We start from the raw sequence: 12,662 nt of genomic DNA on the forward strand, positions 1-12,662 counted from the left end.
GAAGGAGATGGAGAAGCCTGTTCACGGAACACTTCATAATGGCTTGCTTTCCGCAGGGTCACTGGCAGGACGGTCCCTAGGCCTGGAGCGCGCTTCCCGTCTATCCCCAGGCCCTGCTCCAGGTCGGCCTCCTAGGAACCATCCCGTCTCACACCCAGCCCCGAGGCCGCCTCTGACCTCCAGGCTGGGCCTGGTCCTCACGGCGCTTAGTGCAATGGTGACTTAAACACCTATTACAGGACACTCAGTCTTTAGTGCCTGTCTCCCCGCGTCTGGGCTAACTACTCCCAGCACGGACACCGAAGGCTTTGCCGCGCGATGCTCCAGAGAGCGGGTCGCCGGGGGTTGAACTACAGCTCCCAGCATGCTCCGGGTCAGCGACAGCCTGAGCCGCTGGTGGTTGCCTAGCGACCGGGCGTGTCCCGGAAGACGGGCCCGGCGTGGGGCGGGACTTCCGGGGCGGTGATTGCATCAGATTCTGGGAAGTGTCTGTAGCCGCAGCTGTGGGTCCGGGATTCCCAGCCATGGCAGGTTCCTCCGGGCAGCAGGGTGAGCGGCGCGGCCGGGCCGGGCTGAGGGCGGCTGGGGTGCTCGGCTCGAAGGGCGGCGAATCCTTATGTCTGAGGGGCCTGGGTGCCTGGGGTCTGAGGGGCGTCAGTGTCCGGGGTCTTAGGGACGGCACGTCCTTGGGTCTGAGGGGCGGCAGTGCCCGGGGTCTGAGGGACAGCAAGTCGTCGGGTCCGAGGGGCGGCGGGTCCTGAGGTTCGAGGGGTGGCACATCCTAGGATCCGAATGACAACGGGTGCCCGGCTCCGAGGGACGGCCACTGGGACCCCTGCGTGAGGGTCTGCCCGACCCGTGGCTGGAGCACAGACACGCGGTGACCCGAGCCCGGCCGGGGAGCTGCCCAGACCACCCAGCCTCAGTTTCCTCACTTGGTTCCTGCAGAGGTCCCCTTGCATCCTCACCCCGGGAGGTGGCCCTACATCAAACAGCCTCTCCCCAGCCGGTGCCTGGGCGGGCCCTCGTCCCCTCTTGCCCCAGCTGGACTTTGGGGGGGAGACAAAGGCCCAAGGGTTGTTTTGGTTTTCTGCCCAGACCTGGCAGCTTCCGGGAGGTGGGCGGAGGGCACCTGAGGTTGGTACTTAGGGAAATGGGGCAGAGGACGCCAGGGGTACGCGTACACACAGTAAAAGGGCTTGGGGCTTTACGAAGGCTTTCATCTCCAGTTCCGCAGGCAGTCCACTGCAAGCTGATTGTGAGAGCATTACTGACCCACTTTATTGCCAACCTGGGAGGTTCCCCAGGGACACAGCTGTGTCAGCTCCCCCAGTCACTCATGTCACCAGCGGGTAGACCTCGAGAGACCAGTGGGTCTTCTCTCACTGTCCCTCCAGCAAAATTTTAGGTGCTGGAAAGGCAAGAGACTGAATCAGAAAGCCCAGATTCCTAACAATCTGGAGCAGGCTTTCCAAAGGAAACATTCTCAGTGTCTAGTTTTTAATTCTCTTGGCTGCAAAAATTAGATGCAAGCTCTTTTAAGACACCTCCAGGCCCCATCGTCAGTTTAGATCGCACCAGGATTTCCTTGGCATCCGGTGGTGCCCTTTGCCCCTGAGGGTTTATTGGGTTATAGATAGGTAGTTCTGACAACCTGGGTAATCTGGCAGCGTGGGGACACCCAGATGACAGGGCTACACTCTTGTGCCTAGTGGCAGGAGGTAGTCACCTTCTAGGCACGCCACCTACCACCCTACCTGTGTGCCTGGATTCCAGCACCATCTCCACCCGTCCCAGAGCCAGGCAGTCCTCAGAAGTCACCCAGATTCCTGTAAAACAGCATCATGGTTAACAGCACCAACTCTGGAACCACGTTGACAGGGCCAGGGTCCCAGCTCTGCGCCCCCCTCACAGCAAACCATGGGTAATGGCTCCTACCTTGGAGCATGGAGCGTAAATGAGTTAATAGATGGGAAGGACTTAGAACAGTGCCTGGCACTCGGTAAGTGCTGTGTCCATGCTGAAAACTAGAGCTTTTTTGTTTTCAAAGTAAAAATGTGTTTTTGTTCATTTGTGAACATAAACGACATATTAGTAGTGTTTTATATCTTGTTTTTAAAAATAGCTTCAGAATTTTAGGTTTTCAGAGCCTTGTAAGAATTGCCTTCTTTTTGGAGCTTGCCAGGTAGCTTGGGATTGCCCATTCCCGGCTCTCAGGGCAGCAGGCAGATTGCCCAGTCCTCAGCCTGCTCACAACATCTCCAGCCGGTGTTCTTCTGCCCCAGGGCATGGCCCACCTGCCCTTTACTATCAGCTCCTCCCATCATACACACACTCTCAAAGATGAGAACAGGAAATAAAATCCAATCGTAAATGCTTTCAGTGATCATCTTCCTAGATTTTTCAAAGAGGCCCTCATTTTTGTACCATCTTCCCTAAGTTGACTCAGAACGTCTGTTTCTTCTTCATGATCTCATTGGGTGTACAGCTTCTCCTTGGTAGTCTTGAAGGTGCATAGGCTTGGTGCCTGTCCAAGGGCCCGATTATTTCAGAAGGATGAGTTTCATTTCTGAGATTTCTGGGGTAGACGGAGCCTACCTCAGGGCCTTTCCATACAGACTTGGGATACCACTTGGGTGGCTGCTCATTAGGTCAGACTTATAGTTTAATTTTTATACAGTTTAATTCAAGGGTCTTCATAGTAACACAGCCAGCATTTTTTCAGCATGAGTCTGTGCCAGGCACTGCTCTAAATGCTTTACATCTGTTATCTCCTGCCACCCTTGGAGGAACCCCTTTGAGGAAGATCCTGCCGGCATCTTGTACAGATGAGAACCCTGAGGTTCAGAGAAGTCAAGCAATCTGTCCACCATCATGACTAGCCAGAGGCACAGCCAGGCTCCCAACCTGGGCAGCCTGACTCAATAGGGACCTTAACTACTGTGCTGTGCTGCCTTTGATGATTCTCTTCAGACTCAGAGTAACTCAACCGAGTTAAGGCAGATGAGAATGAAGCTGATGCCCTTCGATGTGTTCCCCAGAGCCACGTGAAATGTTTGCTCCTCTATGAACTCAGGTACCATATTTCCAGATATTCGAAGGGTCTTAGGCAGTGCCCTTGGGATAGAGATCAAGCCATTTCCAGTGTGGGTGCTCTGGGTGGCAATATGGCTGTCTGATCGCCCCACAGGCTCACTGTGAGGGATGTTGGATTTCCCTAATAATGAATAACCTCCCTGCCAGTAAGGAGGAAGATGGAGGTGCTATTCTTGGGGGTGAGAGAGGATGCCTGGGGGCCAGCTTTGTGAACGAGTGACAGCTAGACCTCTGGGGCTGGTGATCAGGAGAGATGGAGGCAGGGCGGGTGAGTGAGCCCTCACCTGTGGGAGGAGGCTCTGGTCTCTGGGAGTGGGTGGTGTTGGCTCCTAGTTGGTGAGAGCAGGGGTGCATGCCCCTCTCTCCTCCCCACGATTCATGTCTGGGGCTTTTTCCAGTCCTCTTTCTGAGCACTTCTTGGGTAGGGAGTGGGTCACTGGGAGGGACCCAAGAGGAGCCACTGTAGAGGGTGGGGGGCGGGGTGGGACCAGGGAAACATTTGCAGAAAGGGAGTAACCTGCAGGGTGAGGTGTTGCCTGGACACCCACAAGATGAGGACCTTGGTGGGACCTTAGAAGGAGCAGATTCAGAGGGCAAAGGGTCAGGGTGAGTGTGGGGTGCAGACCCCCACCAAACCGAGGCACTTCTTAGGAGCTCAGACCTGCTGTAAAAGGGTCTGCGTTTTAGGGAGCTGCCCACCCATAGGGAAGGTAGTTTAAACCTTACTTGCTGGGCCCACCCCAGAGATTCTGATTTGGCAGGTCTCTGGTAGGTGCAAGAATGTGACTTCTATGGAGCCCCCAGATTCTGCTACTGATGGCAGACCAGGACTATGCCTGGAGTGGAGCTGGGAGAACCTCACGGGAAGGCAGGAAGAGAAACAGGGCAGCCGGGAGAGGTTTAAATGCCGATAGGAGGCCAGGCGCGGTGGCTCACACCTGTAATCCCAGCACTTTGGGAGGCCAAGGTGGGTGGATCACCTGAGGTCAGGAGTTCGAGACCAGCCTGGCTAATATGGTGAAACCCCATCTCTACTAAAGATACAAAAATTAGGTAGGTGTGGTGGCAGGCGCCTGATCCCAGCTACTGGGTAGGCTGAGGCAGGAGAATCGCTTGAACCTGGGAGACAGAGGTTGTGGTCAGCCGAGATCATGCCACTGCACTCCAGCCTGGGTGCCAAGAGCAAGACTCCGTCTCAAAATAAAATAAAATAAAATAAAATAAAATAAAATAAAATAAAATAAATAAATAAATGCTGATAGGAAAGAGCCAGAGAGAGGGAGAGGTCGCACTGGCACGGTTGTTCGACGTGTCTGGGATGTGGTTCATTTGGTGTAGATTTGTTTTGGTATCTGTGCTGAGTGATTGCTTGGTACTTGCACTTTATTTCAATAAATGTTCTGTAGAGACTCCACCTTTGTAGCCAGTGATAACCACCCTCCACCTTTGGGACATTGCCATGTTCTTCAATGTGTTAATGAACTGAACTGCAAGGTCACCAGGTAGTAGACATTCCTTCCCATGGGGGCAGAGCAGGAGTTTCAGCACAGAGTGTGCAGGCTCTACAGGGAGGGCCAGTGTCGAGGAACAGGTCCCTGGGAGGTTTTCCATCTGCTCAGAAGTGTTCTTATCTGATCTCAGAGACCACAGCCTGGCTCAAACCCATGACCACTTGATAGCTAATCTATTTTTATTTGTTTCCTCGAGACACACTTAAATGCAGCTACCACAATTACCCAAATGACTGACTGCGTCCATCTCGTGGAAGCCTGTTCTCCTCTGCTTCCCTGGGCACCAGCACCTTTCTGCTCTGAGAGGATCCTTCTCAAGCGTGGACTTGGTTCCCTTTTGATGAGTAGTCTAGGCTGCTCTAGACGGTACATTTAAGAATGATGTGATCCAAGATCAAGGCAGATTTGGTAATAAACTTTTAAAATAATAAAATTAATTAAATAAAAATGAGTGCATGATCCCCAGGAAAACTCCAGGAAATTCTCTATGTGTAGCATGCGGCTATTACCATGACTCTAATAATACCAGAGCGATTATGATAATAATGATGGCAAATGGGGCCCCTGACTCTGTGCCAGGCAGCTTTTAAACATTTTACAAGTGTAATTTGACTTAATGGCCTGCAGCTTTACAAGGCGGACGTTCTGAGTGTGTTTTACCATGAGGAAATGCCGCCGTGGGTGTGAGTGTAGGCACTCAGCCCTGGAGGGCGTCAGGGCCGCCCCTCGGGTCTCCAGAGAGCGGATCTGCAGCAGCTTCAGTTCCCAGACTGCTTCCTCAGCACTCAAAAGCCACTGCAACCGTTAGGACATTTTATGTTTTTCTCATTTTAAAAATAGCAGATGCTTACTGCAGAAAATGTGAGCAATGAGGAAAAAGGGGGAATTAAAATCACCTGTAACCCCTCTCATCAACCACCGTCACTGTTAGTGTTCAGGCCGTTGCTGGTGGTCTCTTCATCAGAATCGATTCTGAGTGTGAGAGGCGCATGCCTGTCAGCTCGCTGTCTGAGCTGGAAGCCGACGCTGTGTCACTGTTTCTCAGGGTGCTGCTGTTGTCTAGCCCAACCCAGGCATGAGCAGTTGCAGAAGACCAAGGCTCAGCGAGGGGACAGGAGAGGAGTGTGGAGGGTCAGCATCGGGGAACAGCTTTCGAACTGTGGCCTGACCGGTGAGGGGACGAGGCTCACCTTCTGGCTCTGTCCATCCCTCTGGCAGGTTCTCTAATCTTTAGTGAACTTCATTTTCTTTATCATGAAATGGGACCACTGCTGGCGGCTGCAGAGCTGTTGGAGGGAAATGTCCAGCTAAACTAGAAGTCTCCCGGTTGGAAGTTGCTCTGCAAAAGAGTTTGTAGGAGTCTGATATTTATTTAGAGTTAGTTTTCCAGGACCTCGCTTTGGGGTGCTTGGAGCTGCCATGGTGGGTCTGCCTCCGCCTCCGTCCTCCCTGATCTCATCTCCAGCTGGGAGGAGAGCGCATTTCCGTGTGAGCAGCCTCCTTCCTTTCTCGGAGGGAAGCCCCGGCAGTGCCAGTGCTGACACCGGGCCTGTAACTGTGGGGATGGGGCAGGTGAGCTCACAGGCCCTCAAGGGCTCCCAGCACCCCCCTGGCGTCTTCAGCAGGGCCAGAGTCCGCCCCTGTGTTTCTCTTTCCTTGGACTGTTGGAAGATCTGAAGTGAAAAGTGACTTGTTCTTGTGTCTCTGGTATCTTTGGGCAGCAGGGCTCCTGCTAAGCAAGCCCTTGGGGGCTCAAAGCAGCAGAGGCTGTGGCCGGTTCCCAGCACTGGTCCTTGTGCAAGTGTCCTTCTGAGAAGGGTGCGTGAGGCCCAGTGCCATAGGGGAACGCCAGCCCACCACCGGTGGCAGGCACTCTGTGGTGCCATTCTGCTGTCCACTCATCTGTTCCCTCAGCAACTTTCGCTGGTATCTGGAATGTCACACGCTCAGTTGTAGATGCTGAAGATCGAGCAGTGACTAAGGTAGATGGAGCAGTGGGGCAGATGGTGAAGGAAAGAAATGCGTGCATATGTTAGACGGGGGTGCTGCGGAGAGAAACAGCAGCCAGACTTGGGGTCTAGAGGCGGGCACCATATGGACCAGGAGTCCTTGAAGACCTGGTGGGGAAGCCAGCACCCAGCAGAGCTGTGAAGGATTAAGGGACCTACTGGTGTCTGGGGAGCATTCCCCCTAAAAAAGGAGCAGCAGGTGGAAGGGCCCCGTGACCAGGGTATGGAGAGCCAGGTGGGGGCCCATGGCCAGCATGAGGACGGGCTTGTGCTGCTGGCGAGGTGGGTGTTAGGGGACAGTAATGTGAACTTTCTCTTTTCAGCAAAGCTGCAGGAGCCCTGTGGCTGTGAGGGGAGAGCCATGCTCTCCAGGTGGCGGTGTCTGGCTTGCAGGAATCCAGGTGACAAAGGCTGGCTCTCAAGTCCAAAGCCTCTTGAGTTAGTGGCCCTGGATCCTCCCATGGGTTGGCTATAGGTGCTCATAAGGATAACTCATAAAGGGGTGTGATTCCAGTTTTGGCTAGAGAGTGTGCCCAGAGCTCTGCTTCCGGGTGCCTCTGGCTGCTTGGAGTGGGTGGCCATCTTATTGGGGTCAGATGGGACGGTGGCTCCGTGCAGGGGGAGGGAAGCAGGGCAAGTTAGAGGGACACTGCACTCATCATCCCACCAGCGAGAGTCATCCCAGGAAGTCATTTTAAGCCCTGCATCCATGTTGAGACTTCAGGAAGGCTTTCTCACACAGTGCCCACCCCTTTACTGCAGGTGGCTTCAGGATATCCTCTCCGGCGGCCATGGAGGCCGGGCCCTGGGGCATCACGTGGCTCCGTGGGCTCCCTGGCGGGTGAAGAACTCGACCCAGGGGGGCATTCTTGCTGCTGCAGCTATGCACTCCGTTCTGACTCATCTTTGCTGACACCACAGCGTTGTGGGAAATGCCAGTTATTGGCCTGACACTAAGGGTTTTCCCCACCCTAGGCAAAGCAGGAAAGGCATTTGTGTGTAGTTACCCCCACAACACACTCTGCTCTCCGTTTTCAGAAGCTGCGTGGGTCTGATTGGGGTGACTGGCTCTGTGCCAGGGAATAAACACAGAGATGGGGGACAAAAGGAAATGGGAGAGGGCAGAGAGGGGGACTGTGACGTGCAGGTCATCCACCCCCATGGCGGTGATGTCGGGCAGCTTGTGCCCAGGAAGGGGTGGCCAGACATGTGCTTTCCCACCCTGAGTGAACTCGGGTGGGAGGGTGTCTGCGTGGAAGGAGCAAGCATTGGGCCTTTTCCCGCAGTCCTCTCAGCAAGCACAGTCACTGGTTCAAGGTTTGGATGCACTTGTGCTCATGGGCTCAGGAACCAGACTCCACTCCCTCCCCTGGCCGGAAACCTGGTACCATCTGCCTGCTCTGCCCCCACTTTAGGGAGGCGGGCTGTGGACACAGCACCTGGTCCCCAACTCTCGTGTCGGAGGTAATTGCAGGCAGATATTCCTTAGAATGGTGAGACAGATTTTATTCCCTAATTCCTGGCAGTAAGGGAAGGAGCTACGTTCCCTGCCGAGTCAGCAGAGGTGACTTTTGAATTTAAAGGGAGAATAATTAGCTGGGCCGGGTGGCATGTGCCTGTAGTCCCAGCTACTCGGGAGGCTTAGGCTGGCAGGTCACTTGAGCCCAGCGTTTTGAGGATGTGATGAGCCTTGACTGCACCACTGCACTCCAGCCTGGGCAGTAGAGTCAGACCCAGTCTCTAAAAAATAAAAATAAATAAATAAAAATTAAAAATAGAGGGAGAATGAAGGAGGAGAAGGAGGGTGAGCAGGGGCTCAAGTGCACAGTGCCATGGGGCTGGTCAGCGTGCATGTGCCAAGGCAGCTTTGTCTACAGCTGGCAGTGGGGAAAGTTAGGGTTCTGCTGATCCTCCCAATGGTGACATGCGGAACAGCGGCTCTTGGGTCCTTGAGTGACACACCTGAGTGGTGGAGGTGCATGCTTACTACTTTGAAGGCTCTAAGGAAGGAGGCTGGGGCCTGGAGCCAGGGGCCAGGGGCCAGGGGCCAGGTGAGGCTGGCTGGAGCAGCCACGTTATCCTGGCAGCCCTGTGCTTTCTTGGGCTGGTCCTTTGAGGGGGCTCAGTCCTCCTGAGGCTGTGGCCTTGACCTGCAGAAGGCACGCTAGAGTCCAGCTGTCTCTTGGTACAGGGGTGTAAATGGCACACATTGTCAATGTGGGGTTCTCCCTACCCCCATCCCCCAGCACCCAGAGGGAGAGGGTGCCACTGCGGCAAAGAGACTTGAAGTTGGTTTGGTTTGGGAGATTTTTGTTGTGAGTTTTAAAACATTGAGGTAAAGTTCACGTAACATACTTACGTGGCAGGTGGGATACCACGATGGTGTAGGCAGCTCTCCCAAGGCGAGGCTTATCCTTTACACTCCAGATGGGCTGACCCCGGTGATTTCCACAAATGTCAGAAACTGAACTGCACAATTTGTGATAGTGTGGAACTGTGTTTGTGCTTTCCCTGATAGAAAAAATAAATTAAAACTTAAAAACTAAGTAATTTATATGACATAAAATGAAAAGTGCACAATTCCGTGGTATTTGGTGCACCATGTTGTCATGCAGCCTTCAGTTCTGTCTAGTTCCAAAGCATTTCATCACTCAAGAGGAAACCCGTCCATACCTGTTAGGTAGTCACTCCCCCGACCCCAGTCGACGCGCTGCCCCGTCCCTTTGCCTGTTCTGGATGTTTGGCGTCCAGGGAAGGGCTTGAGCACCTTTTTCCTTGGTTCTGCGCCATCCCCTGGTCCCTGTCTTTCTGAGTTCTGCCTGGCGGCCTCTGGGCTGCCTACCTGCTGCCTGACGCCGTGTGCCCTCTGTCTTTGCAGCTCCTGACTACAGGTCCATTCTGAGCATTAGTGACGAGGCAGCCAGGGCACAAGCCCTGAACGAGCACCTCAGCACGCGTAGCTATGTCCAGGGGTACTCACTGTCCCAGGCAGACGTGGACGCGTTCAGGCAGCTCTCGACCCCGCCTGCTGACCCCCAGCTCTTCCACGTGGCTCGGTGGTTCAGGCACATAGAAGCGCTCCTGGGTAGCCCCTGTGGCAAAGGCCAGCCCTGCAGGCTCCAAGCAAGTGAGTAACAGAGTGGGTTCCCTGGCCATTAGAACCTCTCCCCTCAAAGTCAAGGGCTTTCTGCATCACCCTGGTGCTTACCTGGCACCTGTGGATACCTCAGAGGGAGCCTCGCCCAAGTGTGTCTCAAGCAAGTGGCCTGGATGGGCAGATCCAGCGCTCGCTGGGTGGAAGTTGGGATAAAATCATACCCTGTGGAGTTGGGTATTCAGGAGCAAGATGTTCACATCACTGTTGTGGCAGAATTGCCTGAGGTGGTGGGGTGCAGAGCTGCTGTGGTTCTGGGGTTCCATGTAGCATGCCCAGGCCACGGGCCCTAGCCTTGTGATTTTTAGCTAAGGCTATGCCTGGCTCTGGTTGACTCAGTTCTTTCTCTTTATTTTTTCCATAAGATTGCAGCGTGTCTATCCTCCAGCTTTAAAATCGTTGAATCCTAAAGTTTTTTTTTTTTTTTTTGAGGCAGAGTCTAGCTCTGTCACCCAGGCTGGAGTGCAATGGCGTGGTCTCGGCTCACTGCACCCTCCGCCTCATGGGTCCATACCATTCTCCTGCCTCAGCCTCCCAAGTAGCTGGGACTACAGGCGCCCGCCACCACGCCCAGCTAATTTTTTTGTATTTTTAGTGGAGACGGGGTTTCCCCATGTTAGCCAGGATGACCTGGATCTTCTGACCTCGAGATCCACCCGCCTCGGCCTCCTGAAGTGCTGGGATTACAGCTGTGACCCACCGCGCCCAGTGAATCCTAAAGTATTAATTGGCATTGAACTTTTAAAAAATCAGAAATAAGTCATTTTTTCTCTTTGAGGTGATGTCTGTCCCATAGCTCCAGCCTGTGGCTGCTGGTTGTGTCTGGGAAACGTGGCTGTGGTTATCTGAGGGAGATACTCCTGGGGTGCCTGCATGGCTTTATCAGTGTCTGTGGCAAATCTGAGGGGGCTCCATGTCATCATCACTGAAGTATGCCTTTGGGTGGCTCAGCTCCTCCTGTGGCTGTGGGCACTCCTCTACCTTCATGTGGGGGCAGGTTTTGTGCCCTGGTGGTCCTGGCTGTACCTGATGGCCTCCTGGGGGCTTGTCCAGACTCCTTTGGGGCCTGGGATTTGGAACATGCCACCCCACCTCTGCCATGGGTCAGGCCTCTGCTAGACCACTGTTTGAACCAGGGTGGAGGTGGGGATGTCACATCTCCTAGGGGCTGTGTTTTCTGGATAACTCTGCAGCAGACACTCCTTCCCCAGCATAGGGTGGAGGCCATTGCTGTGCAGGTCATCTCCTTCCCCATGCAGCCATTCCTGCCTGAGCCTCCAGTGTGGTCACCCAGGTGACACCTGTGCTATGAGGTGCCTTCTCTCCAAGTGCTCGGGTGTCAGGTTGTTCCCCCTGCCATGTGCCGTTCCAAGACACAGCCAGAGGGGGGCGGGATTCGGGGGTGGAGTGGGCCTCGTACCTCTAGCTCAGCAGTGGCCTGTCCAGTTTTCCCTCGTAGGGACTTGTTGAAAGAGCGGTACAGACACAAGCCTCCATCCACACTGTGACATGAAGGAAGGGTTTTGCTCCTGCAAACACCTGTTAACCTACAGAGAGGAAGCAGAGCCATGTTGTTGTGTAACAGAATGGACCGTGGATAGCACTAACGGAGTTGTTGTGCCCTCCCCAGGTTCCAAATCCCCTCATCACCCAGGCTGCCCAAGAGGCTGCCAGGGACTGCTTGTGCCAGGAATGATGGGCATTATGTCAGGCGACCCTCACTCAAGCTTGGTGTACACTGAGCAGGGGCTGAAGAGGGAGGTGGGAACTGGAGCCTGGGACTGCTAGAGCATCCAGTGACCTCGAGTGGGTCCGAGGCGCCATGGAGTCCAGTGGAGTGTCCTCGCTCATGTCCCTGGGATGACGGTAGCTGTGGATCTCCCTCCATGTAGCTGTGAGAATCAGAGCCGCTGCCCCCACTGAGTGGGAACGCCCTCCATTTCCATTGCTCATACTCCCCAAGTATGCACCTTCCCTCCTGGCACGGTAGGCCACGTGCCCCTCCTCCTGCTCGCCCTTCCACCTCTGCTGGCCATCCCAGCAGCATCAAATATGCCCGTGTCTGGCCCTCAGCATGCCCGCCTGTCACCAGCCCCTCCCATGTGCCTTCTGTGTCCTTTCTCTGAGACCATGGGCCTCAGCAGCCCGAGGGATCTTCTCAGACATGGAAAGGCTGTGCTTGGCCAGGCGCGGTGGCTCACGCCTATAATCCCAGCACTTTGGGAGGCCGAGGCGGGCGGAGCATGAGGTCAGGAGATTGAGACCATGCTCGCTAACTCGGTGAAACCCCATCGCTATTAAAAATACAAAAAATTAGCCAGGCGTGGTGGTGGGGGCCTGTAGTCCCAGCTGCTCGAGAAGCTGAGGCAGGAGAATGGCGTGAACCTGGGAGGCGGAGCTTGCAGTGAGCCGAGATCGTGCTGTTGCACTCCAGCCTGGGCGACAGAGCGAGACTCCGTCTCAGGGGGGAAAAAAAAAGGAAAGGCTCTGCTTAACCCCCAGGGCCCTATTCCTGTGAAGCCAGACCCCTTCCAGGGGAATCCGTTCCCTGGATCGCCGGCCTCCAGCACGGAGGTCCACTGGATATCAGGACGTTGAACTTGTTGGGCACTTCTCGCCCACAGTGGAGGCTCAGCCCTTGCAGCCTGCCGGCCTCTGCCTGCCCCCGGGAAAGAGTGTCAGGCACACCCTTCACTGAGGAAGCTGTGGGTCTGTCAGACGAGGCCGTGGTTTTACGAACGTGAAGGTTTGGTGTTGCTCTCACCCCTCGGATGGAGGACCCTTAACTTCCTGATGAAGGATTTCTCTCCATGAACCCCTTGCTTGGTCCTGATTTCTCTCCGTGAGCCCCTTGCTTGGGTCCTGATTTCTCTCCGTGAACCCCTTGCTTGG

The 12,662-nt window shown here is 54.7% G+C and overlaps 1 protein-coding gene across 4 annotated transcripts in view; it reads left to right on the forward strand.

The window, feature by feature from the left end:
• The first annotated feature begins 280 nt into the window (after positions 1–280).
• The window catches only part of CARS (cysteinyl-tRNA synthetase), a 57,387-nt gene continuing 45,005 nt past the window's right edge, over positions 281–12,662 (forward strand). For 2 of the 4 annotated variants that reach the window (XM_011988189.1, XM_011988188.1), the window contains exons 1-2: positions 438–549; positions 9,495–9,743. In XM_011988189.1, coding sequence (XP_011843579.1) covers positions 525–549; positions 9,495–9,743 — 274 coding nt within the window. In that variant the 5' untranslated portion in view covers positions 438–524. Of the gene's footprint in view, positions 550–9,494; positions 9,744–12,662 lie in introns of all 4 variants that reach the window. The other 2 variants (XM_011988191.1, XM_011988190.1) reach the window with 2 other exon arrangements.

Source organism: Mandrillus leucophaeus, unplaced genomic scaffold (genome assembly GCF_000951045.1).
Source record: "Mandrillus leucophaeus isolate KB7577 unplaced genomic scaffold, Mleu.le_1.0 Scaffold325, whole genome shotgun sequence".
Lineage (NCBI taxonomy): Eukaryota > Metazoa > Chordata > Mammalia > Primates > Cercopithecidae > Mandrillus > Mandrillus leucophaeus.